Source organism: Piliocolobus tephrosceles, chromosome 4, assembly GCF_002776525.5.
Source record: "Piliocolobus tephrosceles isolate RC106 chromosome 4, ASM277652v3, whole genome shotgun sequence".
In the NCBI taxonomy this organism is placed as follows: Eukaryota; Metazoa; Chordata; class Mammalia; order Primates; family Cercopithecidae; genus Piliocolobus; species Piliocolobus tephrosceles.
In genome coordinates this window covers 150,230,729-150,248,051 of record NC_045437.1, presented here as the reverse complement: position 1 = coordinate 150,248,051, position 17,323 = coordinate 150,230,729, and the positions used below count along the sequence as shown (strand labels likewise).

The 17,323-nt window shown below is 38.1% G+C and overlaps 1 protein-coding gene across 16 annotated transcripts in view; it reads left to right on the top strand.

Annotated features, from left to right (window-relative positions):
• Positions 1–17,323, top strand: part of LOC111528060 (ankyrin repeat and KH domain-containing protein 1) — a 140,476-nt gene that overhangs the window by 96,364 nt on the left and 26,789 nt on the right. For all 16 annotated transcript variants that reach the window (XM_023194788.2, XM_023194705.2, XM_023194781.2 and 13 more), the window contains 9 exons: positions 4,195–4,340; positions 4,499–4,610; positions 5,100–5,245; positions 6,211–6,353; positions 7,158–7,371; positions 9,115–9,290; positions 9,483–9,645; positions 12,621–12,716; positions 13,180–13,296. In XM_023194788.2, the coding sequence (XP_023050556.1) occupies positions 4,195–4,340; positions 4,499–4,610; positions 5,100–5,245; positions 6,211–6,353; positions 7,158–7,371; positions 9,115–9,290; positions 9,483–9,645; positions 12,621–12,716; positions 13,180–13,296 (1,313 nt within the window). The remainder of the gene's footprint in view (positions 1–4,194; positions 4,341–4,498; positions 4,611–5,099; positions 5,246–6,210; positions 6,354–7,157; positions 7,372–9,114; positions 9,291–9,482; positions 9,646–12,620; positions 12,717–13,179; positions 13,297–17,323) is intronic.

Sequence of the window (17,323 nt, the reverse complement as noted above, 5' to 3'; positions counted from 1 at the left end):
GGCGTCTTAATAGGCTCTTAAATTGTAATTTTAAAGTATCTTTAAATAACTTTAAAGATCTTTAAATAGTAGTGAATATAGGTTTAAGAATTAAAAAGTAATTAAGAAATCCTCTTAAGGGGATTTGCAATAAAATCTTTAAATAGGCCAGGCGCGGTGGCTCACGCCTGTAATCCCAGCACTTTGGGAGGCCAAGGCGGGCAGATCACAATGTCAGGAGATCGAGACCACGGTGAAACCCCGTCTCTACTAAAAATACAAAAAATTAGCCTGGCTCGGTGGCGGGCGCCTGTAGTCCCAGCTACTCCGGAGGCTGAGACAGGAGAATGGCGTGAACTCGGGAGGCGGAGCTTGCAGTGAGCCGAGATCATGCCAGTGCACTCCAGCCTGGGGGACAGAGCGAGACTCCATCTCAAAAATAAAAATAAATAAAATAAAATCTTTAAATAATTTTTTCTGATTAACTTTAATATTTTATAGGGTTTTTTGTTTGTTTGTTTGAGACTGAGTCTCACACTGTCATGCATCTCAGCTCACTGCAACCTCCGCCTCCCAGGTTCAAGCAATTCTCCTTGCCTCAGCCTCCCAAGTAGCTGGGATTACAGGTGCCCACCACGACGCCCAGCTAATTTTTTTGTATTTTTAGTAGAGTCGGGGTTTCACTATGTTGGCCAGGCTGATCTCAAACTCCTGATCTTGTGATCTGCCTGCCTCGGCCTCCCAAAATGCTGGGATTACAGGCGTGAGCCACCATACCCGGCCATAGGTTTTTATTTACATAGAACTATTTAATAAAGTTACCAATACATAAAACAGATTATAGCAATTAAATTTCTTAAAAACTAACAACAGCTGGGCACTGTAGCTCACACCTTTAATCTAACCAGCACTTTGGGAGGCCAAGGCAAGCAGATCATGAGGTTAGGAGATTGAGACCATCCTGGCTAACACAGTGGAACCTCATCTCTACTAAAAATACAAAAAAAATAGCCGGGCATGGTGGCATGTGCCTTTAATCCCAGCTACTCGGGAGGCTGAGGCAGGAGAATCCTTGAACCCAGGAGGCAGAGGTTGCAGTGTGCTGAGATTGCGCCACTGCACTCCAGCCTGGGCGACAGAGCAAGACTTCATCTCAAAAAAAACTCACAACATATTTTATGTACACCTAGTATCAGTGAGATTTTTAATAATATTTATTGTCTTCCATATTGCCTACAAAACTTTCTTCAACTTCATAAAAAGTCCAGTAGAATATTGTATTTACTTCTTCTCTCACCTCATTTTAAAATAGTGGATAAATGGTCAGACACAGTGACTCTGCGCCTGTAATCCTAGCTACTTGGGAGGCTAAGGTGGGAGGATTGTGTGAGGCCAAGAGTTCAAGACCAGCCTGAGCAACACATAGAGACCCTATCCCTTTCAAAAAAAAAAAAAAAAAAAAAGCATGCTGTATAAGTTTAATTTGAATTATATATATAGACGTTTGTGGTAGCAGTCTGTCGTGGTCACTTTCAGAGATACTTCATTCAGAGGTAGGAAATATTAGAATTTATGAAAATCTCATATTCTTGGTGTAATTTTCTCTTAATACAACCTTTATTCCACATGCACTTTTAAAATCTCTTGCTATTTTCTAGTTTTATAACTTTTCATTTGTAATTAGTCCTGTTAAAGGCACTTGCTATGGAATGTTTCTGACTGTCATTATTACATGGAGTGAAAAAATGCTTCTAGGATAATGTAGTACAAAATTGTATAGTAATTATTGTAACAACACATTTTTGTTAACAAAGCTGTTAAATGCACAAAAGTACTTTTTAAAAGCCAACTCTGTGAAGAAGTTTCTTATAACATCACATTCTGGCATAGCACTCTAATCAACTATTCAAGAAAATTTTTATATACCTGTTTTTCATAATAAAAAAGAGAGATGAGATAACATAAATAAAACACTGATAGAAAAGTAGTTCTTTACTAAAGTATATGTTAATAATTGTGGGATCACTGTTGAAGTCTTACTGTTAGAAAGATTCTGTAACATATTAATCTTCAGTGTCTTGTTTTTTCAAGCAGTTTACCAAACATATCAGCTATTTCTAGGAGGTGTAACAAAATAGTATCTGTTTTTAACTCATTGAATGACAACAATTTTTCATTATTACTATTATTTTTTCTTGGCCACTTCTTCCCGGAAAAAAATGACAAAAAATTTTAAGGCTTTGTTTCCATTTTGCATATTTTAAGTGAAACAAACATATGTAATAATTATTCCTATTTGTAACTAAATAGTTATCTATGTGATGACAGAAGCTGGAGAAATTTGTATTGCCAAGATTGTTATATATGTTGGTGGGTATGAGCTGGGTAGCTCATGTAGAAACATATCTAGGCATCTTAAACTTTGCTCACTTATTTAAACTAGTAATTTGCTAAACTGAGTCATTCACACTTGTGAATAGTATCTTTGAATGGGATCTAGTCATATCAAAAATTCTAGACAGTAAATATTTTCCAACACTTAAAATGCTTACATTTTTCTTTAAGTCTTGTGTGTTTTTGACTGACTTTTAATCTGGGTGCAAATGTAAGGTTATTGCCATCACTGATGCTTTGTTGATTTTTTTGTATATTATTACTGATTATATGTTTTTTTCTGAGTTTTTCCTTTCTTGAGTGAATAGTAATGTTTTTATTTTTCAATACAATGAATAATAGTATTGACAATCCTATAAAATATCTGATAGTTACATCTATCGATCACACACCATTTGCCAAAAACACTGTGTTAAATGCTTTATATACGGTATTTCTTAGACTACTCACAATATCCCTGAGATAGGTCCTGTTTCCCCCCATGGTCAAACTCCATCTCTTATGAAACGTAAGAAATATTCAGAGATATAAAATACATAATTTCTTTTAACTCAGTTTTCTTTTCTTTTTTTTTTTTTTTTGAGATGGAGTCTCTGTTGCCCAGGCTGGAGTGCAGTGGCGCGATCCTGGCTCACTGCAACCTCCACCTCCCTAGTTAAAGCGATTCTCCTGGCTCAGCCTCCTGAGTAGCTGGCATTACAGGCGCGTTCCACCACGCCCAGCTAATTTTGTATTTTTAGTAGAGATGGGGTTTTGCCATGTTAGCCAGGCTGGTCCTGAACTCCCAACCCTCCCGACCTGAGGTGATGTGGCCACTCAGCCTCCCAAAGTGCCAGGATTATAGGTGTGAGCCATCATGCCCAGCCTTAACTCAGTTTTCAAACCACATTTTGAGATCTCAAATAGAACTTCAGTGTTCTTTTTAAAAATAGTTGGACTTTCAGATATTGATTTTTTAACACATTTTCAAAATAAATATTGAATTTTGAAAACATATACTCCCCGCTATTTATGTGAGAAATACCTGAAATTGTCTCCCTTCCCCTCCCCCCTCCTTTTTTTTTAGATTGAGTCTAGCTCTGTCACCCAGGCTGGAGTGCAGTGGCATGATCTCAGCTCACTGCAGCCTCCACCTTCTGGGTTCAAGCAGTTCTCCTGCCTCCGTCTCCCAAGTAGCTGGGATTATAGGCATGTAAACCACCACACCCGGCTAGCTTTTTGTTTTTTTAGTAGAGATGGGGTATCACCATGTTGGCCAGGCTGGTCTCAAACTCCTGACCTCAGGTGATGCCCACCTTGGCCTCCCAAAGTGCTGGGATTACAGGCGTGGGCCATTACAGACACACCCCAGGCCCCTTTTTTTGAATTGTACACAGGATATTTTTATCTAATTGACTTTTACAAACTAAAATCTAGAATTCCTTTTATTTACTTTTATTTTTGGAAATTTTTTTTTCTCCCTATTGGCAATGTAAAAAACTACTATTTAATGTATATGCACTAAATACCAGGTGCTGTGTTAAGTATTTTATCTGCATTGCCTCACGTGGTCTTTCCAATAACCTTCCAAGGCAGGTACCATTATTATCCCCATTCTACATATAGGGAAAATTGAAGCTCAGAGAAGTTAAATTACTTGCCCAAGATCAGAAAGTCAGTGTTGGAACTAATATTTAAATGTAGGTCTGTCTGATTCCAAAGCTTGTGATTTTACTATTACTATATATTACTGCTATGGAAATTTCTGTTTTTGTGTTTTTCTGTGTGTAAATAACCTTACTCTTTTAAGTGGAATTTAGCAATATGAATATTGTTTTTCAGCTGTGAGTACCAGACAGCCCGCTGGTTCCAACAGTTCTTCTCAGACCACAGAGTGTCTTACACCTGAATCCTGTTCACAGACTACAAGCAATGTGGCTTCCCAATCGATGCCTCCTGTGTATCCTTCAGTTGACATTGATGCACATGTGAGTAGACTGCTTTATTTAAACTTATACTGCCCATTCTGATTTTCTTTGGAAAGGAAAATTATCATTCTACACTTATTGTGAAAAGAAGTATTATTTGCCCTTAAATTGATAACTTCTGTTAAAAAAATTTTAACTTATTTTTTTTCTTCTCCTAGACTGAGAGCAATCATGACACAGCATTAACACTAGCTTGTGCAGGTGGTCATGAAGAACTTGTATCTGTGCTCATTGCACGGGATGCCAAAATTGAACATAGAGACAAAAAAGGTAAATATCAGTCAGAAATAAAATCCAAGTGTAGTTACATCAGAAAATAATTTTTAATTTTTTTATTATTGATAAATAGTTCCTAGACTATCTCAGTGATAAGATGGATAAGCCTATTTCAATTAGGAATATCTGGATTCATTATTCTGCAGAGCCAAATAATTCTCCAAAAATTCAAAAACTAGACTGTAGATCATTAGTGAAATAGAGCAAGTTGTGGTTGCCCTTCTTAATCCGAAGGTAGTTCATACAGAGGCATCAAAGTTCATTATGAGTATAAACTTTAATAATTTTTACTTAGTTTTTTAATTAGGTGTTTATGGGTTTTTTGTCACTAACAAATAAAGGTTTAGAGCAGTTTTATGTTAAATTGTTATCTGTGTCTGTCCTGAAGGGTTTATTTTGCTAAAATGCTAGAGAATTGTAAACGGTGGCTTTAAAAAAATTAAAAAACATAAATTTGTTTAAGATTTTCATTTTCTGATTTAGGTTTTACACCACTAATCCTGGCGGCAACAGCAGGGCATGTTGGAGTTGTTGAAATCCTTTTGGATAAAGGTGGAGATATAGAAGCACAGTCTGAACGAACTAAGGATACTCCACTCTCATTGGCATGTTCTGGTGGACGTCAGGAGGTGTGTTAATGTTAATTTTCATTTTGTAAATATTTTGCTTGTATTTTAAAATATGCATATGATTCGTATTTTAGCTACATGAATAAAATTTGCATGTATTTTGTGTGTTTTTCTGAGGCAGGGTCTTGGTCTGTCTCCCAGGCTAGGGTGGTAGCGCAATTATAGTTCACTATAACGTTGAAATCTGGGGCTCAAGCAATCCTCAGCCTCCCAAGTAGCTAGGGCTGTTTTATAGAGATGGGGTCATGTGTTGTTGCCCAAGCCAGTTTCAAACTCCTGGACTCAAGCAATCCTCTCTCCTTGGCCTCCCAAAGTACAGGGATTATAGTTATGGGCCAGAATGTCTGGCCCTGCACGTATTGTGACATGCTCCATATACTTTCTGAGGAATGGGTACTTCTCTTAAGTTTTATGGGAATGTAAATGCCCTTTTTTTGGTGGGGGGTTGTGGAGGGAACAGGAGGGTGGAGATGAGGTCTCATTATGTTGCCCAAGCTGGCCTTGAACTCCTGGCCTCAAGGGATCCTCCTGCCTCGGCCTCCCAAAGTTCTGGGATTATAGGCATGAGCCACCATGCCTGGCCATAAATTCCCTTTTAAAAAATCTGTTTCTTGCCCTTAAAGCCAAATAAAAACTATCTTAATCCTTACATTTATTCAAATTAAATGAATCACAATTATAACACATATGAAATGCAAATTTATTGCGCAATAAATGACAAATAGAAAGGGTAACATCTTGTTATTGCAGTATACTTGGGATTTCAAAGCTCTAAATTCCTGAAATTGAATCCATTTCTCTAGTGCTGATATTTCAATATTTAGGGTCTAATGAAATGTAATTAAAATATCAGATATTTATATATCTGATAAGTCCTGTTATAAGTTCTGTTTCTTTGTGTTTCCTTCATTTTAAGTTGAGCCCTTGGTGTAAACTCTCTTCTCTATCCATATTTTACTTTGTAGGTGGTAGACTTGCTGCTGGCTCGAGGTGCAAATAAAGAACATAGGAACGTATCTGATTATACACCACTGAGTCTAGCTGCGTCTGGAGGATATGTTAATATCATTAAGATTCTGCTTAATGCTGGGGCAGAAATTAATTCAAGGTATTACCTGTTCATTTTATTGTTCATGTTTAGTAAGTTACTACTTTGGAGTTAAATGTCTACCTCTAAACATTTTGACAGATACCATTTTAAATTAAGATAGTACTAAAGTTGCAAAGCCAATGATTACAGCTATAATGTGTTTATAAGTAATCTCAGCTTATTTTGGTAATGTGGCTGCTTATAAAGAGGTCTCATTTCAAAAAGTATTTTGTACTATGGCCTACCACCCTAAATATGCCCAATCTCATCTGATCTCAGAAACAGTATTTTATTATATATAGTTGGAAATTTATAATCCCTAAATAGGAATTACGTTTTATTTTTTAAGTTATTTATTTTTTGAGACGGAGTCTTGCTCTTGTTGCCCAGGCTGGAGTGCAATGGCATGATCTCAGCTTACCGCAACCTCTGCCTCCCGGGTTCAAGCGATTCTTTGGCCTCAGCCTCCCAGGTAGCTGGGATTACAGGCATGCACCACCAGGCCCAGCTAATTTTGTATTTTTAGTAGAGATGGTGTTTCTCCATGTTGGTCATGCTGGTCTCAAACTCCTGACCTCAGGTGATCTGCCCGCCTTGGCCTCCCAAAGTGCTGGGATTACAGGCATGAGCCACCACGCCCAGCCAGAAATTATGTTCTAAATTGTGACATTTTCTTATTCTTTATTATTGGTCGAAACAAGTAAAATCTATTCATTGATGTGAGAAACCTCTCTTTTTAGTGAAACCTTTTCATCTTTAATGCTTTTCTAAAATAATAGGCAACATATTATTTTAATTTTCTAAGCACGTTTCCCCCCTTAGGACTGGGAGTAAACTAGGTATTTCTCCCCTGATGTTGGCTGCAATGAATGGACATGTTCCTGCAGTAAAATTGCTGCTTGATATGGGTTCAGACATTAATGCCCAGATAGAGACCAATCGGAACACGGCTCTCACCCTGGCCTGTTTCCAGGGCCGAGCAGAAGTAGTGAGTTTGCTTCTGGACCGAAAAGCCAATGTTGAACATAGGGCAAAGGTAAGCATTTTTTACTTGTCAACTACTTCAGATACGTTTCTGTAGAAAGAACATGGCATTTTAATGCAAATTGAATGTAATATTTTAAATTATCATAAATTAAAACTGATACCCCAATGCAGAATTGAGGGATTATGTTGTATAGTAGTGAGTGACATACTGTCACCATCATGACTTTTATTAAGGACAATGAAGAAAACAGAATTAGTACTTTTCCCAACCTCAGCCTTGAGTAGCTTTCTATTAATACTGCAGCTTACAACTTTTGAATGTAGTAAGATTATTTTGTATTAATTCTTATACTGTAGACTTTTAAAGAACTCTTTTAATGAGGCATGTGCTTATCATTGTAAAAATCCCAAGCAAAAATTTAGTTCATAAGTTAAAAATTTAGGGCAGCTAACATCTAATTTGACCATGGCAGATTTTGACAGTTTCGTGACTATTTGGTATTAAGAAAATAGGAGTTAGTGGAGGCTGGGCACGATGGCTCACGCCTGTAATTCCAGCACTTCAGGAGGCCAAGGCAGGTGAATCACATGAGGTCAGGAGTTCGAGACCAGCCTGGCCAACATGGTGAAACCCCGTCTCTACTAAAAATACAAAAAATGAGCTGGATATGGTGGCAGGTGCCTTTAATCCCAGCTACTCAGGAGGCTGAAGCAGGAGAATCACCTGAACTTGGGAGGTGGAGGTTGCACTGAGCAGAGATCACGCCATTGCACTCCAGCCCAGGCAACAAGAGAGAAACTCTGTCTCCCCTGGCCCCCCAAAAAAGAATAAAGGAGAAAAGTCATCAGATAATCTCCATAGATGCAGGAAACACACACAAAGAAAAGAAAATAGGAGTTAGTATGTCATTGGCTTGAATTTCTTTGCTTAGAACTGCAAGGTTCTTAGAACTCTGGAAAGACATAGGTTGGGTAGAATTTTTAATAGTCAACAGCGAATCTAGTGCTCATTTCAAATTGGAAAGATTTGACTGGAAATCTTGTATTTTTTCCCTGAAATTCCTCTCACTTCTTAAAGTTTAGTGCAACATTTACATTCTTTTAATCTAAGTAATGAGGAAGTATAGTTTTTCCGTGGCTTTTTACCACACAAAGAGAAATGAGTCTTTCCTGTCATTCAGTTTGTCTTTTTCTATTACAAGTATTCATTGTGTGTCACTTATCCATTAAAAGTCTTAGAGAAATCTGTGTTATTTTGGATAGTACCAGTAGGAAATGTCCTTTGAAAAAATGTTGGACAGCACACCAACATGGCACAAGTATACATATGTAACAAACCTGCACGCTATGCACATGTACCCTAGAACTTAAAGTATAATAAAAAAAATAAAAAGAGAAAAAATGTTGGAGACTAATGTACCAAAGGCACATATGCAAAAAATTTATAAAGTGATTTTAATCTACTTATTTTTAATATCTTTATTCATTGTGCAGAGAAATTATCTGAGTAAATTCATAAAAGTATAGAAGTTACGGAATTTTTTTAGCGTGAGATAACATGTTTTAAGTTCATTCTAGCATGTCTAACTGAATAACAATTTTTACTGCTGTTTAGTAAAATTCAAGGCAGAATATTGCTTAGCTCTTTTATGAGAGTTAATCAGAACTACAATTGTTTTAAAAGTTAATTGCTTCAGTTTTTTAAAGAAATTATGTAGCTTAGTTTTGGTCCATGGAATAGTTTAAAAAAGAAATTATGTGACTTAATTGCATAATTTATTGGTTTAAACAGACTGGTCTTACCCCCTTGATGGAAGCAGCTTCTGGAGGGTATGCAGAGGTTGGAAGAGTTCTTCTTGATAAAGGAGCGGATGTTAATGCTCCCCCTGTGCCTTCCTCAAGAGATACTGCTTTAACAATAGCAGCAGACAAAGGTCACTACAAATTTTGTGAACTCCTGATTCACAGGTGAGTACTTTTCTATTATATGTAGAACTTTTTCAGAGCTTTTAAAGTTAATAACATTGTTTTACTTTATTGACATTGTTAAGAAAAGATTATTTGTAAGTTATTTTGTAAAAGAAGATGATAGAGAAAAACTAGAAAAAGCCAGCCTCTTCTTACAGGAAACAAACTGTATTAATATGCTTTTGTTTATAGGGGAGCCCACATTGATGTCCGTAACAAAAAGGGAAATACACCACTTTGGCTGGCATCCAATGGAGGTCATTTTGATGTTGTGCAGTTGCTAGTGCAAGCAGGTGCTGATGTGGATGCAGCAGATAACCGGAAAATCACACCCCTTATGTCAGCATTTCGCAAGGTAATTTGATATGGGGGAAGAAAGGTCAAATGTAATAATTTTAAGCCAATTCTAAGTTAAAAATGTGTGAGAAAGGTAAGTTTATCTTGGAGAATTGAGTATATTTCCATAGAAAAATCACTGCTATCTTTCCGTTCATTTTTTTTTTTTTGAGACAGAGTCTCACTCTGTTACTTAGGCTAGAGTACAGTGGCACGATCGCAGCTCACTGGAAACTCTGCCTCCCAGATTCAAGCGATTCTCCTGCCTCAGCCTCCTGAGTAGCTGGGATTACAGGCGTGTGCCACCATGCCCGGCTAATTTTTGTATTTTTAGTAGAGACGGGGTGTCACCACGTTGGTCAGGCTGGTCTCGAACTCCTGACTTTGTGATCTGCCCGCCTCGGCCTCCCAAAGTGCTGGGATTACAGGCTCCCGGCCTTTCTTTCCATTCTTTTGTGGCCAAATCTAAGAGCTATGTGGTAGTTCACTATAAGCAACTTGGTTGTTAAATCACTTGGTGTCTTGACTATTTGTGATATATTGTTCATAAAATAGAAGATTTAAGAAAAACTATTATATGCAGATGGATTTTTTTCTACCTAAAGAGGAACAAAAAGGAGTAGACTTTCATAAAAACTTACTGTATCTTCTGTGTGCGTGCGTGTGTGTGTATGTGTGTGTATGAAACAGGGTCTCAGTCTATCAACCAGGCTGGAGTGCAGTGGCATGATCATAGCTCACTATAGCCTCATCCTCCCAGGCTTGAGTGGTCCTCCTGCCTCAGCCTCCTGAGTAGCTGGGACCACAGGTGTGCACTACCATGCTCAGATTTTTTTTATTTTTATTTTTTGTAGAGACGAGGTCTTGCTATATTGCCCAGGCTGGTCTCAAACTCCTGGGCTCAAGCAATACTACCACCTCTGCCTCCCAAGGTGCTAAGATATGGGCATGAGCTATGCCTCTCATATATATTAAAGTTCATGCCCAGCCTCTCATATATATTAAAGTTCACTTATCTGCTATATTTTTTAAAGCCTTTCCCTTGCTATAGCTTCCCAAACTATAAACTACTTATTAGGGCCTGTAAAGACCTGCATAATAAGCTTCATGTCAACCTCCCTAGACAAATCATTTATGCTAGTATCCTCTTTTGCTCACTATGTTTTGTAGTTACTGGCATAGAATGCACTTGTTTTTTTTTTTTTTTTTTTTTTTTGAGATGGAGCCTTGCTCTGTCGCTCAGGCTGGAGTGCAGTGGTGCGATCTCGACTCACTGCAAGGCTCCGTCTCCCAGGTTCACGCCATTCTCCTGCCTCAGCCTCCCAGGTAGCTGGGACTACAGGTGCCTGCCACCACACTCGGCTAATTTTTCGTATTTTTAGTAGAGACGGGGTTTCACCATGTTAGCCAGGATGGTCTCGATCTTCTGACCTTGTGATCTGCCCGCCTCGGCCTCCCAAAGTGCTGGGATTATAGGCGTGAGCCACCACGCCCTGCCAAATGCACTAAATTTTCAACTGCCTCAGGGCCTTTGCTCACTGGTTTTCTTTTCCTGAAATGTTTTCCCTTGCTGTTCACCTAACTCACTTCTCTACTCATCTGTTAGCTCCAGTTTTACATGTCACTTCTCAAAGAGTATTTTCCTAACACCTAATCTGAAAAACGTCCCTCTGGTTCTCTTTTATAGATGAGTTTTGATTTTCCTTATCCCAATTTGTAATTATATCTTCAAACATGTACTTACCATTTTAATGCCTGTCTTGCCAACTAGACTGGTAGGTCCATGAGGACAAGAGTCATGACCATCTTTTTCAGCACTGTTTATATACCCAGTTGTTTAGCACAGTGCAATTTACATATAGTGAAATACATGAATCTTAAGGTACGTGGTTTAGTTTTGATAAATGTATACATACATGTAACCCATACCCCATAAACATATAAATTATTTCCGTATCCCTAGAAGGTTCCCTCTTGCCCACTTTTAATCACTTCCTTGCCCCAGAGGCAAGCATTTCTCTGATTTTTATCTCCATCACACTAATTCTTGAGGATGTTTTAGAACCTTAGTAAGAAGGGAAACTATGCAAGCTTGGTTAGATTAAAATAGATGTGCTTGCCGGGCGCGGTGGCTCACCCCTGTAATCCCAGCACTTTGTGAGGCCGAGGCGGGTGGATTGTCTGAGGTCAGGAGTTCAAGACCAGCCTGGCCAACATGGTAAATCCCTGTCTCTACTAAAAATACAAAAATTAGCCAGTTATGGTGGTGGGCACCTGTAATCTCAGCTACTCCGGAGGTTGAGGCAGGAGAATTGCTAGAACCCGGGAGGTGGAGGTTGCAGTGAGATGAGAGCGTGCCATGGCATTCCAGCCCGGGCGACAACAGCGAGACTCCCGTCTCAAAAAAAAAAAAAAAAAAGATATGCTTAGAATTGATTATAGATCTTCCAACCCTTGATAATGGCATTTAGAAAGTGTTTTATTTAGATTCAACTCCTAAGGCTCAGAAAGTTGTGATAGTATACCTTGTTTAGTTAGTGAAGTAGAGGCAAAGTAAGACTTTGAAATTTTAAAAAATTATTTGTTTTAGGACTCATTTCTCTTTTACACTGAGATTCATTTTACATCACCAATGTTTGTCTAATAGATTTATTCTAGGAGATAACTGTTTTTCTACAAAAGCTTTTTCTACTTTTCAGTGGAATTAAATTCAGGAGAAATGTTGTCTAGTCCACCGTCCACTCCTGAGCATACATTCTTGTTTTTATGCTTTTCTATTTATAAGCTGAATGCTTATCTTATTTTCATAATTTTCATTTTAAACTTAATATTCTACTTGAAAGTATTTGCCTTTTTATTCTTAAATTGGTAAGCATATATGCAAAATCAAGGGATTCCTTTGTAATTTTTTTTTGTTTTACTTTATTTTTATTCTTAAGAATAATACTTTTTCTTTTCATGCTATCTTGTCTAAGATTGTTCTATTTCTTATAGGGTCATGTAAAAGTTGTTCAATATTTGGTAAAGGAAGTAAATCAGTTCCCTTCTGATATAGAATGCATGAGATACATAGCAACAATTACAGATAAGGTAAGTTTAATATGCTACTGAAGCACATTTTTGTTCTTTGTGGAATGATATGCCAAAGTTTATGCAGTTAGGAACTTGTTCTTTTTATATTCTGAAAGGTTGGTTACCTCATCTCTTTATGCTTTTGTTTCTCCATTTGTAAAATAGAGGGGTATAATAGTTTTGATAAACTATTTTGAGATTTCTACTGTGGACCATAGTCACAGTGACTACACTAAGGTACTAAACCATTAGCCTAATGAGAAGGCTTCCTGAGGACATGCAGGTTTTTAGGGAAATGGTGTCTTTTTTTTGTGGAAGATTGATACATGACTGGACTCAAAGGATAACTTAATTTGGTTCAGTGACTTTTCAGTTTGAGCTTTAACCTCTGGACTTTAATGTGCTCATCAGCTTAAGTTTTATTTGGCCTCTTTATATTATGTTTCATTATATATTTACATAATTCTATTTCCTGCTGTAGGAACTGTTAAAAAAATGTCATCAATGTGTTGAAACCATTGTGAAGGCTAAAGACCAGCAAGCCGCAGAAGCAAATAAGAATGCAAGTATTCTTTTAAAGGAACTTGATCTGGAAAAGGTGAGTGGGAAAAATAATTTTCCTTTTTAGAAATTATTGAGGCTGGGCGTGGTGGCTCACACCTATAATCCCAACACTTTGGGAGGCTGAGCCCAGGAGTTCGAGATCAGTTTGGTCAACATAGAGAGGATGGCCTGAGCCCAGGAGGCAGAGGTTGCAGTGAGCTGTGATTGTGCCACTGCACTCTAGCCTGGGTGACAGAGTGAGACCCCATCTCTACAAAAAAAAATTAAAAAAACAGCTGGGCATGGTGGTGCATGCCTGCAGTCCTAGCTATTCAGGAGGCTGAAGTGGAAGGATCACTTGAGTCCAGGAGGTCGAGTGAGCCATAATTACACACTGCAGTCCAGCCTAGGCAACAGATCAAGACTCTGTCTCTAAAAAAAAAAAAAGAAAAAAAAAGAAATTGCCAGATGTCATGGCTCATGCCTGTAATCCCAGCACTTTGGGAGGCTGAGGAGGGTGGACTGCTTGAGCCCCAGAGTTTGAGACCAGCCTAGGCAACATAGCAAAACCCCATCTCTACAAAAAAAAAAAAAAAAAAAAATTAGCCAGGCACGGTGGCAGGTGCCTGTAGTTCCAGCAACTTGGGAGGGTGAGGTGGGAGGATGGCCTGAGCCCAGGAGGCAGAGGTTGCAGTGACCTGTGATTGTGCCACTACACTTTAGCCTGGGTGACAGAGTGAGACCCCATCTCAGACAAAAAGAAAATCTGCTAGAATAAACTTGTCACCTGTATGACCAATATTCTTAACAATATATGATTCAAAGGAAATAGGTAATAGATTCTTGAACCATAATCAATTTTTTGATTCTGACCCATCATTCAAAATAATATATTTTGAGCCCAAATATAAGGGAAGGACTAGATTTTGAGCAAGATCCCAATTTATGGCTGGGTGCGGTAGCTCATACCTGTAATCCCAGCATTTTGGGAGGCCTAGGTGAGAGGATGGCTTGAGCTCAGGAGTTCGAGACCAGGCTGGGCAACATAGTGAGACCTTGCCTCTACTAAACGTTTAAAAAATTCACCTGGCTTGGTGGTACACACCTATAGTCCCAGCTACTTGGGCGGCTGAGGCGAGAGGATCACTTGGGCCTGGGAGGTTGAGGCTGCAATGAGCTATGATCGTGCCACTGTACTCCAGCCTGGGTGACAGAGCAAGACCCTGTCTCAAAAGAAAAAAAAATCCTGTCTGGGCATAGTAGCTCATGCCTGTAATCCCGGCACTTTGGGAGGCCGAGGCAGGCGGATCACCTGAGGTTAGGAGTTTGAGACAAGCCTGGCCAACATGGAGAAACCCCATCCCCGCTAAAAATACAAATATTAGCCGGGCATGGTGGCGCATGCCTGTAGTCCTAGCTACTTAGGAGCCTGAGGCAGGAGAATTGTTTGAACCCGGTAGGCAGAGGTTGCAGTGAGCCGAGATCACAGCACTACACTCTAGCCTGGGTGACAGAGCTAGATTCTGTCTCAAAAAGAAAAAAAAAATCCCATTTTACCAAATGACATCATTACTGCCTAAGTGGTTTTAACATTGGTGTGTGAAGAAATTTAGTAAAGCATTAGAAATCATTTGTTTATCATAAGATCTGGGTTACAAGTGGTTTATTAGATTCCTGATTAAAGACTATCTAGTATCCTAGGATGTGTGCTATAATGGAAAAATTAAAACAAACAAAACTGAAACATTGCCTTTCTGAGGCTCAGTCTGCTTACCTGGAAAATGAGAGTGTTGATACTGAGTTCGGAAATTATATTAAAAGAAAAAACATCATGATTAAGTAGAGTTATTCTAGGAATGCAAGAGATAGCTTAACATGAAAATATTTTGTTGATAAATAAAGGAAGAAACAAAGTATGATTATTGAGAGATGCTAAAATTTTGATAGCAAATTTTGGTTTAAAAAAACTTAGTAAGCTAAAGAGAGAAGAAAAGTTTGCTTACAATCATTAGGAGAAAAAAGATAATAAAAAATGATCATGTGAATAGGCAATTCACAGAAAAAGAAATACAGGCTGGGCATGTGTGGTGGCTCACGCCTGTAATCCTAGCACTTTGGGAGGCTGAGGCAGGAGGATCACTTGAGACTAGCAGTTTAAGACCAGCCTGGGCAACAAAGTAGGACCCTGTCTCTACTTTAAAAAAAATTAAAATAAATTCTATAAAGTAGGAAAGAATCATTTTTGTAATAGCTTCTTGTCAGGATTTTTATAGTGAAATTTATCAGTCATTTGTAAAGATCATCATAGCTGCATTTTAGGCACTTAAATAGATGCCACATAAATGTTTTTTTTAAAATAGCATTAGTGAAATTCACTCCACAAACCGTACAATTTACCCATGTAAAGTTACATAATTCGCAGCTGGGCACAATGGCTCACGCCTGTAATCCTAGCACTTTGGGAGGCTAAGGTGGGCAAATCACCTGAGCTCAGGAGTTCGAGACCAGCCTGGCTAACATGGTGAAACCCCATCTCTACTAAAAATACAGAAATTAGTCAGGCATGGTGGCACATGCCTGTAATCCCAGCTACCTGGGAGGCTGAGGCAGAATTGCAGGAACCCGACAGGCGGAGGCTGCAGTAAGCCAACATTGTGCCACTGCACTCCAGCCTGGGTGACAGAGCAAGACTGTGTCTCAAAATAAAATAAATAAAGTTATGTAATTCAGTGTTGTTTAGTATATTCACAGAATTGTACATTTATCAGCAGTCAATTTTGGAACATTATGACTATCATATAAAGAAACCCTGCACTCTATAGCTATCATATTCCCATTCCCCCGCTGCAATCCCTGTGTCCTAGGTAACTGCTAATCTACTTTCTGTCTCTATAGATTTGTCAATTCTGGACTTTTCACATAAATGGAATCATACCATATTTGGTCTTTTGTGACTGGCTTTTTCACTTAGTGAAATGTTTTCAAAATTCTTCCATGTTATAGACGAAATCAGTACTTTATTTCTTTTTATTGCCAAATACAAAACAGTTCTATCCTTAGATAGACCACATTTTGTTTATCTGCTTATCAGTTAATGGACATTGGGTTGCTTCGACTTTTTGGCAATTATAAATAATGCTCAATGATTGTAAGCAACCTTTTCTTGTCTCTTTAGCTTACTAAGTTTTTTTAAACTAAAATTTGCTATCAAAATTTTAGCATCTTTCAATAATCATACTTTTTCTCTTCCTTTATCAACAAAATATTAAGCTATCTCTTGCATTCCTAGAATAACTCTACTTGATCATGATACTTTTTCTTTTAATAATGCAATTATAAATAAGTATACAGGTTTTTGTGTGAAAATGTTTTTATTTCTCTGGAGCATGTACCTATGGATAGAATTACTGAATCATATGCTAGTTCTGTGTTTATTTGAAGGAGTGCCAGATTATTTTCCAAAGTGGCTGTACCATTTTACATTCCTATCTGCAGTGTATGAAGGTTTCAATTTCTCCACATCCTCACCAATATTATTATCTGTCTTTTGATTGTAGCCATCCTAGTGGGTGTGAAGTGGATATCTTGTGACTTGGATTTGGTTTTCCCTGATGGCTAATGATGTTGAACACACTTTCTCTGTGCTTATTGGTCATTTGTATGTTTTCTTTGGAGAAATGTCTATTCAGATTCTTTTTCTATTTTTAAAAAATAGTTTTATTGAGGTATATTTGACAAATAAAAATTTGTGTATATTTAAAATGTATAATTTGGTTTTTTTTTAATTAATTTTTTTTTTCTTTTTTTTTTTAGAGACAGGGTCTTACTCTGTTGCCAAGGCTGAGTGCAGTGGCATGATTATAGCTCACTGGAGCCTCAAACTCCTGGGCACATGCAATCCTCCCAAGTAGCTGGAACTACAGGCATAGGTCACCATGCCTGGCTAATTTTCTTATTTTTTTACAGAGATGGGATCTTGCTATATTGCCCAGGCTGGTCTCAAACTCCTGGGCTCAAGCAGTCTTTCCTCCTCAGTCTCCCAAAGTGCTTATATTACAGGCATGAGCCACCACGCCCAGCCT